This window comes from Pieris rapae, chromosome 23 (assembly GCF_905147795.1).
Source record: "Pieris rapae chromosome 23, ilPieRapa1.1, whole genome shotgun sequence".
In the NCBI taxonomy this organism is placed as follows: domain Eukaryota; kingdom Metazoa; phylum Arthropoda; class Insecta; order Lepidoptera; family Pieridae; genus Pieris; species Pieris rapae.
This window is the reverse complement of record NC_059531.1, coordinates 2,240,081-2,263,757: the sequence shown is the minus strand read 5'-3', so window position 1 is coordinate 2,263,757 and position 23,677 is coordinate 2,240,081. Positions and strand designations below refer to the sequence as shown.

Below are 23,677 nucleotides of genomic sequence, written 5' to 3'. Positions count from 1 at the left end.
TTCTTTTCCTGAAGTTCACGCCATTTTGATATCTTATACTTGGTAAAAATCTTCTCTCTTCGCCTATTACCTTTCTGACCTTCCTGGTTTTTAGCTCTTAAATGTATAGTGTTAGATTAAATCTTTCTACTACAATGATTTCTTTCTGGCACCATCCCCCTGTAGATGATGAGGTAAAGCATCTTCTACTTAAAGTAAGACTTGACCAGGACAAATTCATGTTTTGAATATGTTATCTTGATTGGAGATTTCAATACGTGTATGCATAAAGATGAAGCTATCAGGCATTGTCGACTAATTCCTACTACCACTAAAAACCACTAACCCTACCAAATTTGACGGCTTTTCTTCTCGACCTTATGCTTGATTCCTCTTTCTAAAAAAATTATGTTTACCATTTTTGTCAGACATTTTAGATATAAGATTATATATGTTAAATATTCAGTTCACTTAGAATTATTGTGTATGATGTCGTAAACTCAATAAATAAATATATACCACTTACTAATATACTTATAAGCCAACATAAAGGACACGTATGGACTATGGGGAGTAATTTTTAATTATTTTGATTATTACTTTGTACGTTAAGAAAATTGAAAATTTTTGTACATAATATTTTTTGTTCGGCTCATGATAAAGAAATGAAACAAAAATTAAAAATAACATGTTTATATATTAAACAGGTTCCATTAAAATACACAAATCTATAAACACACATTCAAACTGAGTACATAAACGATATAAAACCTTAATTAATTGGAAGAGAAGTGCGTGATAGAAATTTCACTTGGACATTTGTGTCGGTGGCAGTATTGTATTCGTATGTACGGTATCGAGTATCGCTGGGTACCGATATGCCGATGGCAGGGCGAGACTGCCAGCGACGCTCTCACGCCAAATCTTCGCCCTTACCATCCAATCTCTTGAGCTGAAAAAATAATAAAGATATAAAAAAATAATAAAGATATATTCAACTGGGCACCACCACAGAATTCATATACACACCAAACAAACCTGATAAATATTTAATAAATAATACATGATTAATTAAGTAAAATAAACAGAAAAATAAGTCAAAGTATTCACAAGAAAAGGAGCAGTGTTGGCCTAGTGTTCTAGGTTCGATCCCCGGCTGTGCACCAATAGAAATTCTTTCTATATGTGTAACATTTGCTCGAACGGTGAAGGAAAACATCGTGAGGAAACCGACAAGTCTTAGACCCAAAAAGTCGACGACGTGTGTCAGGCACTGGAGGCTGATCACCTACTTGCCTATTAGATTTAAAAATGACCATTAAACAGGTCAGAAATCTGAGGCCAAGACCTGAAGAGGTTGTAGCGCCACTGATTTATTTTTTATTAAATTCTGAAGGAAATTATAATGTATAATAAAAATGTTTTAATATCTATAAAATCTTGAAACAAATTTGTGCTTGAACTTGACCGAATGGTTATCAAAATAAAGCAAAATGGAATTTGCTGTTATTGTTTTGTGTTGCTTACTGTATTTTCAACCGTCCACGCCGTTGAAGCCAGACGTCCAGTACGCTTGTAAATAATTGTATTCATACAAAATATATAATTTGTGACAAGGGATTTGTAGGAAAATTATCAATCCATATTCTACACTATATTGGTTGTCTTTTAACGTCTTATAATTCGATGGAGCTGGCTGCACGCGCGAAAAACATGAAACATGCGGCGTTACCTCGCTCTGAGGCGTTCCATTTGAGGTTTGACGTGCAAGCGAGAGCTCGGAACGAGCGACAAAGAGGCACGATCCGCCTCCGCATTCGGCAGCGTTCGTTAAAAAATGACATTGTGTTTATGCATAGAAATAAATGTAACTTGATCAATTCAATTGTGATTTCATTTGCCTATTTCTTTTGAAAATGCAACAATTTCTTCAGAATTACTAACTATTTAAAGACTTTATTTCTGTACTAGCGACCCGCCCCGGCTTCGCACGGGCGCAATGCTGATACTAAATACACTACAGAAAATCTGTGAACGTTGTATATAAAAATGTGGATTATCCATAAGAGATAGACATATACCATCAGGACTTTTCTGTAGACCCTTTCAATGGGTACAATACTTAGTACATTATTTTGATAAAACTCGTAGGGTTCAGCCTGCGTTTGCAATGTAAGCGGAAAAAATGTAATTATTTACGACTACACATTAGAAACCTCAAAAATAACAGTACTTCTCAGCTATTTAATGGATGTTATTATACATATAAACCTTCCTCTTGAATCACTCTATATATTAAAAAAACTGCATCAAAATCCGTTGCGTAGTTTCAAATATTTAAGCATACAAAGGGACATAGGGACAGAGAAAGCGACTTTGTTTTATGCTATGTAGTGATACTATAATAAATAAACTAAAATGTTATACATACATTTATTTTTCTTTTTTTCTTCTCTACCTGAATATGTACCAAATTTAGAATATAGAAGAATAGTTTTACCTCTTTTTCGTCACCAGCAACGGGCCTGTACCGGGGAGGGATGTCAACTGGAGGTGCGGAGAAGCCATGGACGTATAACAAGGCAGCAGCGACTCCACCAGCCATCGGACCAGCCCAGTATACCTAAATAAATTATTGTTTATGACTGATGACACTGCGATATAATTGAGTCAACTGTATGGGAATGCATGGTCACGTTTCGTCACGTGATTTATATAAAAAACAATTTTTGACACTACAAAAGCAATATAAACCTATGTTTTTGTTTCGAGTCTGTTGTGTCTACCTGCATTTTTGTTACTGTATTTGTTTTTGAATTTTTGTATAGGTACCTTCTGTGCGTTCTAGTAATAATTATTTAGTCTCTTGTAATGTTTTTTTTCTCAGTAAGAGATTTTTTTTTAAATTCCTATGAGAAATAAAGTTATTCTAACCGTAATATCAGTGTGTTTGGCAATTGGATTGTAAAATTGTGTTGACGCTGTATGAGAAACAGATCACTGATTTGTGATCTAAATAATATAGTTCGCGTTTAATTTCCAACTCAAATAACAATAATTCTATATACTAATCATTTAATTTATCTGTTAATCAACAGGTGGCGTTGTGCATTTGTAAAAGTGTACCTTTTAGCATTTCCACGCTGTATTTCGATACTTACTCGTTGAGCTAGGAAAACTGTAAGTAGATAGTACTATCTACCAACATAAATTTATAATTAGCTGTGCAATTGACTCTCTACGCCTAAGGGAACAAATTAACAAAATAATTAAAAACGAAAACAAAAGAAATGTAATGTGTTGGCATTTTTAAACACTAAAATTAGCTTAAATTAATTTGTCATAAACTCAATAGATGGCGCTGTATACAACGGCTAGTTTTGTATGTTAAATCCGTTATCTATTACCATACAATACATTACCCAGTTTTGGCATCGTATCAAAGGTCTAAAATTACTATAATGTATTCATTATTTTATGTATTCAGGTTAAGCGCCTGGGTTCTATTCCCGGATATATTTAATTTGTAGTTTGTTCGAAATGAAATGCCTGCTACTTAATATTCTGTGAGGCCGCGTTTGCGAATATCAGAGACAATCGCCGAAAACAAACCTTATTTTGAGGATAAAGAGAAATTTTCTAACCGCTATAATCGTACAGCTATAGCTTAGGTATTGAAATTATTGTCTATAAAATAGAAAATGATTTTTCTATATCAGCCTACGAACTTTTCAGCGCATCTTATATATCTGTATTTTTATGTAAATGGAGTGAAACGGGCAGGCCGTCCATAGACGCTAACATTGTCAGAATCCTCGCAAATACATAGTGAAATCATTTATTCCAATTAAATCACCTAAAATGGCACTTATGAACGTTAAATAAATAATAGTACCTGGATGACCGACCTTTGCTCGGTTTTTTTAATTATTTTTTATAAATTGTTTTTTGGAAATTATATTTAAGTACAAATTAAATACTAATAAAATTGTTGAAATATAAATAATATTTTTCGATCTGACCGGCAGAATAATAAAAAAGTATGAACTATATTTATTTAAAGAAAAAAAAATCATGAGTGTGATAAAACACGAATATAATGATATTTTCTAGGAATTCCTAGCTAGATCGATTTATCGCCCCCGAAACCCTCCGTATACAAAATTTCATGAAAATCGTTGGAGCCGATTCCGAGATTCCAATTGTATATATATATATATATATACATGAATTGCTCGTTTAAAGATATAAGATAAAGATGATTCTATTAGCCCCTTCCAAAAGGTAGTCTGGTGTGGAGAAGAATGCGCAAGAAACTCCACAATTTTTAAAATAGTATTTACAATATTTGTATACACTAGTTAAATAATTATATGTGAAGACAATGTACTCCTAGAAAACTACTATACAAGTGTATTATCGAGACATGACTCTAACAATTTCATTAAGCACGCTTCTTAAGAACTAAGCAGTGTTGGCCTAGTGGCTTCAGCGTGCGACTCTCATACCTGAGGTCGTAGGTTCGATCCCCGGCTGTGCACCAATGGACTTTCTTTCTATGTGCGCATTTAACATTTGCTCGAACGGTGAAGGAAAACATCTTAAGGAAACCGACATGTCTTAGACCCAAGACGTCGACGATGTGTGTCAGGCACTGGAGGCTGATCACCTACTTGCCCATAAAAGATTAAAAAAAAATTATCATGAAACAGATTCAGAAATCTGAGGCAAAGATCTAAAGAGGTTGTAGAGGCACTACTGTTGTTTTATTTTCTTAATAACTAAGAACAAATGACCAAAACGTCACTTGTCAAAGGAATAAGAAATACAAGAATTATAAACGTCACATTGAGCAGGTTTATGTAAAAGAGTTTTAAAAGATGGTAGTACATAGTTAAATAAATAAAATTTAAGCATCTATAACTCACATAATCCCATCACGGGTCCTCCACCAAATGTAGACTATGGAATAATTTAACGTTTTCATATTTTAGTCCCATTTGAACTTACGAACACAATCTAGGTTTAATCGCTTATTATGTAAACAGAACAGATAATACAAATGTCAACAAACTAATTATATGGGTACATTAGCATTTTATACATTATGCAAACAATACAGAAGAATAAATTGACAGAAATACTTCAGCTCATCAAGTCTGTACGGCCTCTTACTATATTCAATATCAATCAAATTTTTACTACTTGATAGATATTTCAATCCATTTCTCATAAAATAGTTTTCAATAACCGATCGAAAATTCTTGGAAACCGTCTTTGGGAGGACATTTGCATGAAAATGTCAGATTAACGTTTTCTAAAACATTTTTTTAAGAACTTTATTTCTCATTGCAAAAACATATTTTTTACATGAGAAACTGAAAATTAATATGTATATTATACGTATATACTAGAGAGATACACGTCGCCATTAGCTGTCTCAATTTTAGTCAACTGTGTTCAATCTAACATGCATCTTTACTGGTCTAAGAGTCCTTCACCGATCTGATAACCAGATGAGACGTATTTTATATTAAATATTTTTTATAAATAAATATGCCTATAATTGCTTGCCAATCGAAATGTGGTACTGGCTATTTTTAATTAAATTAACTTTTATCGATTTTTTTTCATCATCTTCATCCTTTTGATAACCAACTGAAATTTATTTGACTGATAGTTTTTGATACACAGAATATGCCTAGGTATGCTTGCCTACTCATTTCAGTGTATAACCTGGCAAGCAGGTGTAAACAGGTAAGTCAAAATAGGTGACTCCATCGATCTGCTAACCTATCGTGGAATAAGTGATACCATGATGATCCTATGTTCCAAAATAAACGTATTTTCTTTTTCATGTCCAACTTACCCAATGATCAGCCCACTCGTTGGCGACGAGAGCGGAGCCGAAGGAGCGAGCTGGGTTCATGGCTGATCCAGTATAGTCCACAGCCAGCAAATGGCCCAGGGTCACAGTTAGACCAATCGCAAGAGGAGCAGTGGCTTTGCTATCCGGTTTGTTTGGGTCACATACCTGTAAAAAAACATATTTTCTTAAATAAATAAAAAATTTTTTTTATTGTTTCTCAAATTTTTTACATCATTAAATGAGACAACCCCCGTAAGTAGTCAAGAGACACTTGTGTTGGGGTTGGCTTCCCTTAACTAAACAAACTTTAACTAAATCTAAATCTAAATTAACTTAATCTATGAATGCGTGTATGTGTGTGTATGTGTGCATCAGTAAGAAAGCTCACACATAGCATATGTGTGAGCTTTCTTACTCTCTTCTCTCTTCAACTTTGTATAGATTTCTTGGAGGTAGAGACAGTGAAAGAGTTTCCTATTTCTATTCTAGCAGCTAAAAATAGGATGTTATAAGAGACCTGAGTGAATCTATTAATCTAATGTGCTACACTCTGTTGATGAGAGGGCTCGCGAGTGCGTTCCTGGACATTAAAGAATTTTGATGTCCGAGAACGCAGTAAGACATTAATTTGTTTTGTATGTTTAAAGTGCATTTTACTAGTAATTTGTGGATATTAATTCCTCATGGATTTTTCAAGAAATAAACCCTGGACCACTGTCTGTCATAGTTCCCATCTACTACCAATTAAAAATCTTTATTACCAATTGAAGTTTAGCTTAGTGAGACTAACCAATGTTTAGTGGAGCTAAATCAATGGAGAATATCCTTTTCCTCCGGTTAATAATTACGCTGCGGCATATTTTTTTTTATCGAACAAACGGGCAGGAGGCTCACCTGATGTTAAGTGATACCGCCGCCCATGGACACTCAATGCCAGAGGGCTCGCGAGTGCGTTGCCGGCCTTTTAAGAATTGGTACGCTCTTTTCTTGAAGGACCCTAAGTCGAATTGGTTCGGAAATACTTCAGTGGGCAGCTGGTTCCACAAAGTGGTGGTGCGCGTATATTCCAATTACACAATTACACAAATATAAGTGAACATCAAATCAACACTACTGATTATTTAATAAATTACCATGTTTTAAATAAATTGGGAAAGCTGATGTTAAATTTTTCGTCAACCAAACACCGGGATTCCTTCAGGTATTTTTTCACCATACGAAATTCGATTCAATAAACCCTGGATCGATTGAGCGACCCTTAATGCTCAACATATAGTATATCATATATCATGCCACACATTTAAATACGTATACGTTCCAGATGTACGTGTTTTGGCCCCCATGAGGCACCCTTAAACCGCCATTAAACATATAACATCGTTAGTAAATTAGTTTTCTTGAAACTTTTATAATTGTACACGCATTGACACTCCCCGTGTTAGTCAAGTCACGCAAGATATTTTTAATATTTAGTGTTACCAGAATAATTAACAATATTGCTGGAGCCCACTAACGCTGAAGTATTTCCGAACCAATTCGACTTAGGGTCCTTCAAGAAAAGAGCGTACCGATTCTTAAAAGTTTTTTTTGAGAGTGTCCATGGGCGGCGGTATCACTTAACATTAGGTGAGCCTCCTGCCAGTTTGCCTATATAAAGAAAGTATAGCTTAAAGGTTGAATTCGTGTTTGCGGTGATGTTAGTTTTATCGACTATGTATTTGCGTGTTGTTCCCGCGAGTATGTAAATGCGTGCTCCTATTTCACCATGCCCTATGCTGATAGAGGACAAGTCTTTGTTAGATTTATTTATTATTACTTAAGATGTTATGTGGAACATGGTGTAATGGTTGCAGCCTAATTGTAAAACAAAAAACTTGGCGATTAAAATGAGTGGCGGAGAGTTTATTGCCAGTTCTTCTCGTTCGTTCTACGCCCTTGATTTGAGAACTGGCAGCTAATGTTATATTAGTAGTATTTAAATGTGTTAGTTAAATTAATAAATGATTTTGAATTTAAATAACCTTATTAGTTAGGTTAGACTTAGAGCGTTTTCACATTACCCGATCCGATATCGGTGTCGGACGCCGATCCGATATCGGGGTAAGTAAAATGTATGAAATATGTACCTGTCTTTCATATTGTCCGGCCCGATATCGGGTATCGAAGCCGACACCGAAATGCTGGCGGCACTATCGGACACCTGTGAGCCGTCGGGCGATAATGTTTGTATGTGTGCTATACGTGTATCTAAATTGTCTCTGTGTGCGTAGACCCCGATGCGTGGCGGCCATTGTTTACAGTTTGGTAGTCATCATGGCGTCGTCTTCATTTAAATACGATATAATATATAATATAAATACGATATAATGAGATGAATTAGCAAATAATTGAATGTGGATTCACTCATACGAAAGTAATTAATAAACTTGCTAGGTGCTTTTTGTAGCTTGCTAAAAAGAGTATAAAAAGCTCCCTCTGAATATCTAGCTTCCACGATGGGATGTATCCAATACTGTCTGTGAACAGATCTTTTTTTGCGTCTCAAATATAATAGATACAGCAAATAAAGTTTTCTATTATAGTCTGCCATGATGACCTGCGCGCACTAAGCTTATAGAGCAAATGGCCGTATCGGAACGATTTTGTCGGAAATATGTGAAAATAGCATATCTAAAAAGCTAATCGGATATCGGTTATTGGGTCCTTCACCGATATCGGATCGGATAATGTGAAAACGCTCTTAGTCCTAAGTTTGGGTAGATCGTAATGTAAATGTCTCAGTGAAAACAATTAAATAAATCATAATCATGATCATGACCTTACATTCACACCATCACATATTTAAATAAATTGAATTGAAAAAGCATCTTTGAATGCATTCAAATCGAGGCTTGGCTTGTCAAACAAAATTACTTTTAATTGCATTTTCTTACAATTGTTTTTTATTCGTGTATCTTTGGCTACCTATTTTTTGGTTTGGTGCATGTATGATTTGTGATTATGTGTAATGAACGTCTACAATATTATGTTTACCTAAAGTATTGTTTCTCATGTAAGTGGCATTTTCGTCTGTTTTGAGAAAATAAGGTATTTAAACCTAAATTGGGAATATCTTATTTATTTTTATTTTTTTATAGAACAGGGGGCAAACGGGCAGGAGGCTCACCTGAAATTAAGTGATACCGCCGCCCATGGCACTCTCAATGCCAGAGGGCTCGCGAGTGCGTTGCTGGCCTTTTAAGAATTGGTACGCTCTTTTCTTAAAGGACCCCATGTCGAATTGGTTCGGAAATACTTTAGTCGTTAGTTAAACGTGTTTAATATTTTTTATAATTTCTTTCTTTTCGTAAATGTTTGAACCTTTTTTTTGTATTAAATCTATTACATCTTTGGATACTTTTAGATTTAGGATTACGTTAAAACAAAAAAAATGGTTGTGTATTGTGTTGTGTGTTGTGTATTTAAGCAGTTCTAATATTGATTATGCTAAATTAAATAGGGGCACGCGATCAATCGACTCTAGCTATTATCGAGACAAATGATTCGACGCGCCCTCATCGAACTTCTGTTTTAATGAAATATTATCTGTGGAAACGCAAGTCCTTGATTTTGACATTGGACAAAATTAGCGAGTGTATTCCGTTTTGGCTTTTGTGTGTAATGTAATTGTTTGGATATTTTTTAGTGATTAGCTGTAGGAATACTTAAATATAAATAAATAAAAAAAATTATATAGAAAACTAATGACCCGGAAAACTTCGGGTCACCTACATATATGTCAAAATTTAATATTGTGTTTAAAACACGACAAAGATCGGACCACATACTGCAGCTATGTAACAAGTGTCTAAACGCATTAGATGTTCACTTATATTTGTGTAATTGGAATATACGCGCACCACCATTTTGTGGAACCAGCTGCCAACTGAAGTATTTCCGAACCAATTCGAGTTAGGGTCCTTCAAGAAAAGAGCGTACCAATTCTTAAAAGGCCGGCAACGCACTCGCTAGACTACCACAGGGATATTTTTTTTTAATTTATTATATTTTCTATGTTATATTATATACTAATATAATTTAATTATTTAAATATGTTCGACGTCCTGATGGACAGAAAATGTATCCCACTTGTGTTTCCACCTTACCAATTCTTTTTCTATTTAAGATTATATTTATTTATTTATTTATTCACACTTCGTTGTTAGAAAGAAAATCAAATAACACAATACATATAAATTACAAGGGATGCAACAGGCGGCCTTATCGCTAACAAGCGATCTCTTCCAGGCAACCCTAGTAAGAAAAAAAACAATAAATAAAAAATGATGAGTGAAAGAAGTGCATAACCAGAAGTTATATAAAAGAGAAAATATATTTATATTAACCTATAGAACCTTAATTTAGAGAAAATAAAAAAAAACAATATCATATAAAATAAAACTTTATTCTTTATTTATCTATTTTTAATTATTAAAAAATATTATTAAAAGGAGTCCCTTTAGGCAAGGTTCCGAAGATACTGGCAGCGTTCCCCCTTTGAATAGCTAGACTAATTCTTTGTCCGAGGTAGCTGCCAGCTCTTCGTTCTCCTGTGATTATATTTTTATGTATTATGTTTAGAAAATAAAATTATATGTAATGTATATATTGATTCTGATATAAACGCTACAAATAAATAAATTTTTAATTATTATTATTATGTATATATTTGTGTGTTATTATATTCCCTGTATTATTAAAAGTATTTACAATATTAATTATTAAAATCACGATACGTTAGTATGTCAAAACTAAGAAATCAGACGCATCATAAAAGCACCGTTCGTTTACAAACCAAATAATATACATTAATATGCTAATGAGTAATTTAAAACTTGATGTTTCTTCGGTGACCTTTTCTCAATTTATAATAAAACATTGTTGACGCTTCTAAAATACTTTATTGAATGGGTAACGAATATGATACCATCAAGAAAATCTACAAACTTAAATTAAATCGCTGGTGCTATAAATCCGTCCCAGTCACATATTTTTCTACGAGCAGAAGGCAAGTACACTACAAACTCAAAGTCAAAATATCTTTATTCATATAGGTAAACATGTACACTTAAGAACGTCAAAAAAACAAATTAAATTTACATTTACAACCAGTTCGCAAGTCAAGGGCGTAGAGCAAAGAGAGTCAAAGGTAAGAAGAACTGGCAAGAAACTTTCCGCCACTCTTTTCAATCGCCAAGTTTTAATACAAATTGTTTGAACTGGAGCAAATCAATCCCAAGGATTAGGATCATTTAAGTATTCGTCACATTTATAAAAGGCTTTATTAATTTTTTTATTTTTAACAAGGGCTTTGAATTTATTTAATGATAGTTCTCTAATTTCGCTTGGGAGTTTGTTGTAAAATACATAATAGTATAGGCTTCACATGGTGGATGAGCACTCAGTGAGAAATGTTATTTCCAGTTTGAATTGATAATGACATCTTGTCACGGAAACTAATGTTTATTGCAAACAACGCTCGAAGGGAATTTAATAGGCTTTGTAGACGAGCGTTTATTTCAGTACTAGTAGCAGTAGTGTGGACTCTCTTGTTGGACTACTTGTGTGCTGGTCTGAACAGGCGACAGAATTGACAATTCAAAGTGATCACGTGATTCAACTGAATAAATGAATTTGGTCTTTGACTCAATTTCCGCACTAAGTCTATCATATAATCCGTTGTGCGTAAAGTCTGGCTCTAGAAGGTTCCTAAGCGCTTTGCAGGCTTCTCCCTGTTCCGAGGATTTCTGTAAGTTGAGAAGCCACAAGACTACGTGGTTGACTGATTCCTCTGCGCTAAAACAGCCTCTACACTGTCACAGGACTATCTGTCGCGCCTACCTATTTAAGTATTATTACTAGCAGTAAATACGACTGGGAGTTCGTATAAAACAAAAATTGATAGTAACGTTAAATGTCAAGTCGTTAAAAATTGCTTTTAAAGTTTCCTCTGGCCTGTTGATAATTTTTCAGTTTAATTATTTTATTATTACCTTTGAACTAGAGAGTTTTGTTTTACTTTCCGCGTGGCTTTTTTGGACCCCATTCAATCTGGATTCAACTAGTGACATGCCCATTTATTGCCCATACAACGACTACTATCGACTTGTTTAAGCTATCGCAGAGTATTATTCAAGGAAGTATTGAGAATATACATACAGCTTAATCGCCTGAATCATGACCACACCCCACATATACACCTTCATATACATCCCCTCACTTTTATACCATCACATAACACAGCCCAATTAGGTATTAGGTTTTTAACAATTTGTATTGATTGACGTAAATTTTTAACCTTGTTTGTATTTTTTTTATTATTAATAATACTCTACTCCGCTGCCGTTGTAACTAGGAACTTTTATGTCACAATTTTTTCCAAAAAAACAAAATATTTAATTAATTATAAATAAAACATTTCAATAATTCCAATTCACTAATTCACGAATGGCGTAATATTTGCTTTATATGTAGTATAATTGTTTTTTTAAATAAATAAATATGAATCAAATTTCAAAGCATTACATTTGCATTTATCTTTTATTATGAAATACTTAATTATTTATATCGTAATACTACGGCTAGTTTACATTATTTATGATAAAAAAAATACTAAACATATAACCAAAGATGGCTTATATAATATATACAAAATAGGGCAAACATTTACCAAAGGAAAATATCGATGAAAATTATAAAATACATTTAACTAAGTAATACCTAATTTAAATCTCAAAACGCGTAGAATGGAACAAAAGAAAACGCTATTCGTTTTGGCAAGGGACTGTCGCATGTTTTGCCTAGCTATTGTCCAATTACAATCAAGCGTTTCTCTAGCGTTTCACGACAGAAAACCGCCCGTTTACAAACACAATCCAGACAATTGCGGCTAATCGTGGCTTCGCTAAGGCCATTCGTGAGAAACATGATATCATTATACCTAGATTTGTAATTGTTATAATTTGAATGACTAATTTTATTATTTGTATTTCCACTATTAGACTTTCCGTTACAAATCTTTAAAGTTACCAATGATTGTCTATGCCATTTGAGTTCCTACTTTGCTAGAAATAGAAAACTATATTTTTTTAAAACTGCCACTATCGATCCTTGTTCGCACTCATCCACTGCTTCATTTAAGAATAAGTTAAAATTAATATTATCCTAAGCCTAGTATCTTTATTTTTTATAGCTAGTAGTATGTTAGTCGTTCTCCTTTATAAATTTTGCGCTGTCATGTTTTGTTTTGCTTTGCTTTGTGTGTTATTTTTTATGAGTAAAACTGTATATTGTGGATATGTCCAATGGGAATGTAGGGTGTCTTTGGGACTGTCTTCCAGTTGGGTATTGGGTAATTTTCGAGTAGTTTTAATTGAGTATTTCGCTGTGGTAAAAGGAAGTTGCTTCTCTTGTTTCAGTGGTTTATCATCAAGGGCAGGAAGTTCATTGAAGCAAGAGAAGTGCGAAATAAACCCTGTCTTGCCCCGGTGAAAGGTATTTAATCTCAAGGATATTTCTTTGTATTAAGACGGCAATTAAGGAAAAACTTGGTCAATTAAGTCTTGTTGCTTACAGATTTAAAATCGCTGCTTTGTGAAGATTGCTTGCATTTGTAGTTGGTGAGAGAATCCTATTGAATATAACAAAATTTCTTTTACCTGACCAAAATCTCCGATTTAAATCATAATGTATGCTCTCCTCTTGCGTTTCCTCTTGCCATAGCATGGAGAGGAAACACAAGAGATACGGAAAGATATAGTGATATAGTTTTTAAATTTTCGATACGAAATAATAAATATTTAAAATCCATATAAAATTATTACACTGAAACTTTTAATATCTCTAAGCATTATTAAAACTAAAACTTACCCCACAAACAACGAAGATTAGTACGAATCCCAGGAAGAACTCAATGCCAAAGCCCTGTAGTGACGTCACTTCCGTCCCGAGGCCTGTGACGCCCAACTTGCCCGCAGCCCTATCCGGCGTGAAGGCCTTGAGTAGTCCAGAACCGGCGGCTGCACCCGCGCACTGTGCTACTACGTAGAGGATAGCACGAGCCAATTTGACGCGTCCGGTCGCCAACATACCAGCTGTTACAGCTGGGTTAATGTGACCTCCTGATATGTGGCCTATGGCCTAGAAGAGAAGCATTGTTGCATGGTCAATAATTTGTATGTATCTTATATCTTTAAACGAGCAATTCTTGTATCTTAATATATATATTTCTTGTGTGCGTGTGTATGTGACTGAACTCCTCCTAAACGACAGGACCGATTTAGACGAAATTTTTTGTGTGTGTTCAAGGGGATCTGGGAATGGTTTAGATTCACAATTTTGTCCGCTGGACAATGTTTTTTTAATTAATTTTCAATTTTTTAGTTGTTGATTTTGGAATGTTTTACATTGGATCCGACAGACGGCGCTACCATCGCAGTGTCAAAATTTAAATAATATTCGAATTTTAATTTTAGTCTGTCCCGAAATTTAAAAAAAGTTTTGTTATCATTGTGTTATATCGTGTGTGACCATGTGCTGGATCGTTAGATATTGTCATAACATTTGAATAATAATTTTCATCAAAATGGCTTATTAAAAATTTAAATTTTGAAATTAAAGACGTGTAGACAGGACAACGTCTGTCGGATCCGCTAGTATATAATATATATATATATATATATATAATTGGAATCTCTGGATCGGCTCCAACGATTTTCATGAAATTTAGTATACGGGGGGTTTTGGGGGCGATATATCGATCTAGCTAGGAATAAATGATACTAAATAACAAAAAGGTGGTGTTTGAGTAGTCCCAATTTAAACTGAAAAATGTATCTTCCTGACATCTATCGGCGAATAATAATACTATTTTTTTAAATTGCTTTAACGACACAACAATACTTAAGCTATTCCAGCATATATATTCTATATTGTTCATATTTCATCATTTTATTATTATGTAATTCGTACTTAAGTATCACTTCCAAAAAACACAATTTATAAAAAAATAAAAATACCGAGCAAACCTCGGCCATCCAGGTACTTTATTTATTAATTAACACTTTGTTACATTACAATATAAAAATTGAACATAGTTAAATGAAAAGAAGAGCAACTGGCGGCCTTATCGCTTTCGAGCGATCTCTTCCAGGCAACCACAGTTAATAGACATAACATTTATTACTAACAAAACACACACAAAATAATCCAAGAAAATATAAACTAATAAAAGAATGAGAGATATTTTGTTTCCTTTAAAGAACAAGGTACGTTTTAAGTATGTAATGCGTGTATGCTGTGGCTGTAATTGACCCTGGCTCAGCATTATGCTGAGGAGCAGACTATTCAACAGCGCTGGTCATTCTGCCAGAGACCACAGCAGCTAGTTTATGCCGTCGCAAAACGAATAAGAATGTAATAATACTAATACTTAGTAGAAATAATAATAATAGTAGTCAAATTTATCAGTGTAAGTAATGCAGTCTGTTTAGTGATGCGGGTGAAATTTTTTTCAAATTTCACCCGCATCCCATTTCAAATTTCAAAATAAAAAAATAAAATAAAAAAAATAAAAATGTGCAGCAAGGTAGATGCCCAAAATGGACTAAAAAGACGCTGATGATGATGATACTTACTGAAACAGCAGCAAATACAGCTAGACCAAAGCTGAATGCGATGAGTACGATGTTGGGCGCTGCATCCACACCTTGGGTCACGTTTATACACGCCCCGCAACCGAAGAGATTCAAGAGGAGATTTCCTATAAATAAAATATTAATAAAAAATATATATTAAATATATATATATATTTTTTTTCTTTGTTTTTTTTCTCTTTATTAAGGTTCTATAGATTAATATAAATATATTTTGTTTTTTATATAACTTCTGGTTATGCACTTCTTGCACTCATCATTTTTTTTATTTATTGTTTTCTTACTAGGGTTGCCTGGAAGAGATCGCTTGTTAGCGATAAGGCCACCCGTTGCATGCCTTGTAATTTATATATATTGTGTTAATTGTGTTTCTTTCTAGCAACGAAGTGTGAATAAATAAATAAATAAATAAATATATATATATATATTTATTTATAATATATATATATTATAATAAAAATATAGATTTAACTTACAATTAAAAATTATATTATCATATAATGTACCTAATAACTAACCTTAAAATGTTATAATTTAAATATAATATTAAAATTAGATTAAATTATGCCGTTAGGCATGGTGATAAATATTTGTATGTGAAATGTACTCCTAGAATAAAACTGCTATACAGGTCTATTGAATTGTTAGTATACATGTTCCTTAATTACAAATATCGAAACCGTATAATTATACAAAGAGTAATTAATCTGTGTGTTACTATATAAATATCGAACGCTACAACTAGATTTAGGTTTAGGCCTCAGATTTCTGTATCGGTCTTATGATCATTTGTCTAATAGACAACTAGGTGATCAGCCTCCTGTGGCTGACACACGCCGTCGACTTTCTGGTCTAAGGCAAGCCGGTTACTTGACGATGTTTTCCTTCATTGATCTTTTTTTTTATAGAACAGGGGGCAAACGGGCAGGAGGCTCACCTAATGTTAAGTGATACCGCCGCTCATGGACACTCTCAATGCCAGAGGGCTCGCGAGTGCGTTGCCGGCCTTTTAAGGATTACTATAACTAACTATGACTGAATCTCAGAATCTGATGAAACTAATAGTCTTTCTACTTACGATATGGGTGATGCACTTGATAATGTTACATAAGAAATACATACCGATAAACTCGGCCAACAAAGCTTTGCTGATTCCCACGGCGCCTCCCGCCAGCTCATCCAATCCAAGTTTGTGTCCCAGTTCACCCATTGTTCTGAAATCGTTGTAAAATGAAATTAAAAACTAATAATAAACTTTCAATTGTTTTTTTTATAGTACACGGAGCAAACAGGCAGTAGGCTCACCTGATTGATTACATTAAACAGTTGTTAATTTACGAACATACTAACTGGTAGTTATCTTTTGATCTTTTATCTTTAATTATACATTAATACATTTAACGCTTTGTCATAATTAAAATCATAACTATGGTATTTAAACCTAATTATTGACTACCTTAATTGATTTATAGAAACGTACTTAAAATATGATTTAAATGGATAAAGGAAGCGAAAATATCTTTCGCTGGCGGGTTGCGAACTTTTTTAAATGAATGTATATTATATTAAATGTATTAAATAACAGATATATAGAATAAGAAATTAAAATATCAAATACACGGAATATTTGCTTGTACATACATACGAGTATATTGAAGTAATACTTCTTTTGGCGCGATAGAGAAAAATGATTAGAGTGAATTTTTACGTTGCGCGCACACCGACACATAAATTCGACATCGTAAAGTTAGGTCTAGGTGGCATGGAAATCGATAACTATGTTCAAGTGGTATATTCTAATTCTAATAAATTAAATTCTAATTTTTTTTAAATATAATTAAACAGGGTGAATAAATATATATTATTTTGGTGTCTTTAAATCAATTTCATACACGACGGTTATAGTATTTACTAATAATTTATTTAAATAAATAAAATCACTAAATATTTTTAATATTTACGTCAAAGTATAACTTCTAACGCGTGTATATCAGTACACACACTCTTTTTTTAAGATAATAAAATAACTAAAATATATTATTAAAAGGAGTCCCTTTAGGCAAGGTTCCGAAGATACTGGCAGCGTTCCCCATTTGAATAGCTAGACTAATTCTTTGTCCGAGGTAGCTGCCAGCTCTTCGGTCTCCTGTGATGTCGACTAACTTTATAGCTATAGGTATCCTTAAAGTGTCTGGACACCGAGACTAGTGACTTCATATTATACATATATATATTGTATAATCATAACAATATGTATGTACGATTATATCATTATACCTATAATTAGAATAATAAGTGGGTATCATATAAACGTGTTTTGTGGTAGACCGCAATTAAAAATCGTTTTAATTTACATTTATACTAAAACTAGCCCACCCAACAGACGTTGTCCTGTCTTAACTATGAATATTGACATTGGTATAATTAACTAAAAAAATATTTCAATGTGTTTATTATTCTAATGTTTTATGATATACGACATTCGTCGTTTGTTTTTCTGGATATCTGTATTAATTATATTTGTATTTGTTATATTTGTAATTCAATTAAACTATTGTATACTTCTTTATAACCAGGCTAAGTGTTGTCAGTATTTTATAAATTTTTTAATATGTATTTTTTTCATTTGTTTGAACGATATTAATTTAATTTACATACTCATAATATTAGCATTCTTAAAATTTTTCTTTTCTAGAAAAAAACGTTTGCCCCCGTTTGCCACCAAATGGGCTCACCTGATGTTAAATGATACCGATTGATTTACATTACTAATCAACACGCTGTCTTTCAGTCAGACAGATAGTTAAACGTTTTCGACTCTGCTTTATTTAATTCAAAATACTAGGGAATTAATTGAAGATCGATATTTAATTAACTGTCTAGATATTCAATTAAATCTCTGATTTCACTACTGTAATACGACATATATTTAGATTTTGATTGATTTGCGGCACTTGGCAGTCCATATTTGTATGCACCGTATATGCACATTCGTTCACCGTGACCGAAATGACATTGCTTGACCATAAAATGATATTTTAGTGTAAACCGTTTTCACCTTTCGCAGAATCTGAGTAGGTCAAGATTCAAGAATAACGCACGAGGACATTTATTTATAATTCGTATGATAATATTATTGTCGTTACAAAGTACTTATTATTGTACTAAAGATTTATTAGTAATCATAACAATGAAATAAACAGAGTTAGTAAAGAGAAATTTACATATAGTGCCCCATGCGCGAGGTTTCTCTATAATATATTTCGAAGCAGTGTTCTTCAGCGTGCGACTCTCATCTCTGAGGTCGTAGGTACGATCCCCGGCTGTACACAATGGACTTTCTATCTATATGCACATTAAAAATAAAATAAAAAAATAAAATACGTTTATTATGGAACATACGTCAATCAATTCGAACCTGTAGGCATCCCTACTCATCGGCAAAGAAGACAGAGGGTGTTGGCCGAGAGAAAAAGTCGGCGTAAAAAACTCTCGGTACTCTTTTAAAAAAACAAATCATCAAACAATATTTAAAACAAATATATCAAATTAATTAGAGGTAGCCTGCTCAGCACTAGTCCCAGGCCCTTTTATCAACTAGATAATCAATAACTTTATAGTAAGCCTTTTTACACAGCTTGTCTTTAATACATTTCTAAAATTTATTAAAAGGCAGAGATAAAAGAGCTTCACTCATACGACGTAAAGTATTTACCGTCCAACCGGCCGACACCCTAACGCCCGAACCCAATAATGTATCCACAATCTTGATAGTCGTGACCGTGACAGTCCATCGTTCTTATATCTGCATCGAATATTCAAACCCTGCGACAATCCGTTTTTGGCGACGGATACAATGCAATCTCTTCGCTCTTTACACTCATATTTGATAATCAATATAAACCAAATAAAAACATTCAAATAATGTTAAAATACATGTCTATGTTTAAAACATATCAAATAGCTTTTTAATTATTCTAAAAACTTGTGTAAGTTAAAATCTTAAGATAGGATATTGGCACAGTTGAACCCTCATTTTCATACAAAGGTAAATCCACATACACCGATCCTACCATGGATAGCTTGTATCGACAGATGACAGATCACACAATCCGTCGATTGGTTATTAGCACACTTTTATCAATATTTGGATTAAGATGTCTATCGCAGATTCAACAATGGATTGAGATAGGTTATCGGGTTTGGGCGTAAGGCGGCAAGGTGCCACATCATTTACTTATTTTAAAGTTTAAATTTATTTGAAACAGATGATATATTTTATTATTTAGTATTATTAGATGATTTGTCACCATGGCCTTGCAGTCGAAGATATTCTAATTAAATGTATACATATAGGAAGACGCTGATCTATTAAAGAATCTAACTTAAATGTAAATATCCGCTTATCAGGTATAATTTATTAAGCTATTGCATAGACGGATAGATATAATATCACGGGCTTTGATCGTGGTGACCGAATCAAAAAAATCCGTAACGAACATACACCTAACACACGATGACGCATTATAGGTGCGGCCATAACGTATTACATCGGGACAGAACGCACACTGCGTCTCATATTAGAAATATCATATATATCTTCTAATTTTTCATTTACAGCCAGTAACTCAAATCAATGGCGTAGAACGGAAGAGAAGAACTGGCCATAAACTCGATCGGTCGGTGAAGGAAGCCACTTGAGCCAGCCAGGCTCACCAGTATATCGGTCTAGGTTAAATTAATGTCATCAATTGTGTATTTATAATTTATAACAATTAAAAACCTTGTATTATAAGAATTTAATTTAATTTGTCCATGTAACACGCTAAAAAATGGAGAAAAAGAGGAAGAAAAGAGAAATAAAATAGCCACTTCTTCTTGCGTCTTTATCCTTCTGTGTAAAGATTATCCAAAACACATATGCTCTGGCAAAAAGGCATAGGTACTGCTGTATCCATGGGAAACTGCTGCAGCGAAAAGCCAGGAATTATTGCGAGGTTGTAGACAGACAACGATGGTTTCTCGAAGTAACACTTTTTGGGATGCAGAGGGCGTGGTTAAATGTTTATCCAATAGTAATAATAATAATAATAATAGCCTTTATTCAGATACATTTTACATTATATATTTTATATACATTTAAACAAATTTTCATTTTAATCTAATTCTGGTGCATCTGTGTGCCCTTTTTTTAAATGTTTATCCAAAGATGATGATAAATGTAATCCAGTTAGTTCTAACTCTGAATTATACTCGCAGATTAAGTATTATGCAGGCAGGATGTTAGAGCATTCATTGTAAAACATTTTTTTAAATTAAAATAACTATTTTACAATCGTTGCTTTGTTTCTTCCACCTAGAATGAAATTATAGCTACTCATGGCCATATGTAATACCTTTTCAGAATCACTATTAAATGCGCCAAAGCTTGTAATACTGGGTCACTTTTCGGTAATGTATTTTTTTTACAATGGGGTCTGAAGTAAATAAAAATTATGATTTGGAAAAAAAAAATCGTAAAACTTCGAAAGTATTATTTTCAAGACACCCCGTAAAATAGCATGTCTATCGAAATGTCTTATCAGTATCAATCTGGTGGGTACTATAAAAAAGATACAGGATGTAGAGTTTCGCATTTCAATAAGAATTAATAAGAAAAGTTGATTTTCTTATAAAAACGCAAAATAAATTATAACTCTGCCGGGGTTGGGTTTTAGGAAGGAAAACATTTTTTTCCAGCTGACGACTTCATCCATCCCCTAGTTGCGTTTGATTCACATTTTGGCCACCCTGTATATGTGTTTACACTGCTGTATTAACACTGCTTTTTGGATACATTATTTATTTGAACCAAATACATTTCGTTAATTATATAGTAATGGACAACTGTGGTCGTTAGCATTCAAGGTCCAAACAAATAAGCTTTCTGTTTATTATTTATTATCATTAATAAATAATGTGTCGATAAAGTCGAAAAAGTTCTAGACATATATTCTATGACACTTATGTACTTTTTGAATTTTACTACTATAATCTAATAACAGGTAAATCACAGAACAGATTTTTTTTATTTTTTACTTATGTAACTTTAATGACGTTGTGGTTTATGACATTTTCCTTTGGCGAATTTTGTAAACGTTTTTGACATTTATAAGCATGCCCTAAGACGTATCGAAACAGCATAAACGAATTTTAGTATTGTCTTTTATTTACATAACTTTTACACATTTAAAGAAAAACACTTTTTTAACGGATTATAGATATGTATTATTATATTTAAACTTATAATTATTTGTACATAATTTTAAATTTAAACCGACGTTTCGCGTGCTTTACAGCGTGCGTGGTCACGGTGACTGAAGACAAAGGTGTTAAATGTCAAAAAGTATTACATTTTCTGCAGCTGTAATACTTTTTGACATTTAACACCTTTGTCTTCAGTCACCGTGACCACGCACGCTGTAAAGCACGCGAAACGTCGGTTTAAATTTAAAATTATGTACAAATAATTATAAGTTTAAATATAATAATACATATCTATAATCCGTTAAAAAAGTGTTTTTCTATAAACGAATTTTGATTTTTGATTTCATATAACAAAAAACAGTGTAAGGCCTATAACACATTAACTGCTCTTTTCTCGGATCCGAGTGTTGCAGTTTATAGTTTTGGGGTGCCGCCCACACAGATCCATGCAAGCGTCCCGTTCATATTTTTAAACTATCCCTAGCTCTGTGTGTTCGGCACCCAATGTGCCGTATACCGACCACTCGGATCCGAAATGATTTTTTTAATCAAAAATAACATCTTAATATTTATATATTTCTTGTGTACGTGTGTATGTGACTGAACACTCCTCCTAAACGACTGGACCAATTTTGATGAAATTTTTTGTGTGTGTTCGTGGAGATTCGAGAATGGTTTAGATTCACAATTTTGTCCGCTGGACAATGTTTTTTTTAATTAATTAGTAGTTATTGATTTTGGAATGTTTTACATTGGATCCGACAGACGGCGCTACCATCGCAGTGTCAAATTTTAAATAATATTCGAATTTTAATTTTAGTCTGTCCCGACAGTTAGCGTTGCGATCAAATTAAAAAAAAGTTTTGTTATCATTGTGTTATTGTAGACCATGTGCTGGATCGTTAGATATTGTCATAACATTTGAATAATAATTTTCATCAAAATGGTCCAGAATGTTTAGCTTATTAAAAAAAGTTTGAAATTTTGAAATTAAAGACGTACAGACAGGACAACGTCTGTCGGATCCGCTTGTATGTTTATATTTTCAAACATTCATATTTACTTAATCAAAATTCTTTAAGCATTCAATGTGTCTGGGCTTCAGATTTCTGTATCAGTTTTATGATTTGTCAATCTAATAGGCAATTAGGTTTAATCAGCTGTGCTTAACACACGCCGTCAACTTTTTGGGTCTAATTCCTTCACCGTTGGAGCGAATGTTAAATGCTTACAGACAGAAGTATATTGGCGCAGCTGGGAAAATACGAGCTTGTTATGAGGCAGTGACAAAAACTTGTTTTTAAACTAACAAAAACTTTATTTAAAATTATGCTTACAAAACCTAGCGTTTTAGTGGGAATATGGAATGGAAGTCTTTCAAAGGATCGGGGCTTGATACTTAAAGTTTTGGGTTTTGTCGTTTAAGAATAGGGATACATTAAGTGGAACAAATTAATTAACTTGTAACGTAAACAGATGGTTAACTTATACAAGGTAAAGAAATAGTAATTAGGTAAATAGAAATAATAATAATACAGTGGGGACCACATAACAAGCTCAGGAATTCTTACACTGAAGCCACTATTAATATTATTATTATCAGAACCAGCAATGTTGTCTGGTTTTCGATGCCATTATTGTATTTATTAGATTGATTAAATAGCCCTTTGTTTTCAGGCACTTCTTGATATAAGTTTATTTTATTATCACTTATCACATTAAACGGCAATCCGTCTTTGTTTCACACATAAATTTATCCCTTACACAATCATTAAATATAATATCTAATGATTCAGATTTTGAAGATATGGAATTTGACACATTCATGATATCGTAAATATAACTTTCGATTATTAGACGCTGATAATCAAACTTTATCTATCTTAAGTTT

General features: G+C 33.2%; 1 protein-coding gene across 1 annotated transcript in view; it reads right to left on the bottom strand.

Moving 5' to 3' along the window:
- Positions 1–656: 656 nt before the first annotated feature.
- LOC110995507 (aquaporin AQPAe.a) overlaps positions 657–23,677 on the bottom strand; it is a 53,737-nt gene continuing 30,716 nt past the window's right edge. Inside the window, exons 2-7 of the mRNA XM_022262706.2 lie at positions 16,663–16,754; positions 15,523–15,647; positions 13,757–14,026; positions 5,849–6,013; positions 2,480–2,602; positions 657–931 (exon numbers count right to left, since the gene is read on the bottom strand). Of these exons, the coding sequence (XP_022118398.2) occupies positions 893–931; positions 2,480–2,602; positions 5,849–6,013; positions 13,757–14,026; positions 15,523–15,647; positions 16,663–16,750 (810 nt within the window). The 5' untranslated portion in view covers positions 16,751–16,754 and the 3' untranslated portion in view covers positions 657–892. The remainder of the gene's footprint in view (positions 932–2,479; positions 2,603–5,848; positions 6,014–13,756; positions 14,027–15,522; positions 15,648–16,662; positions 16,755–23,677) is intronic.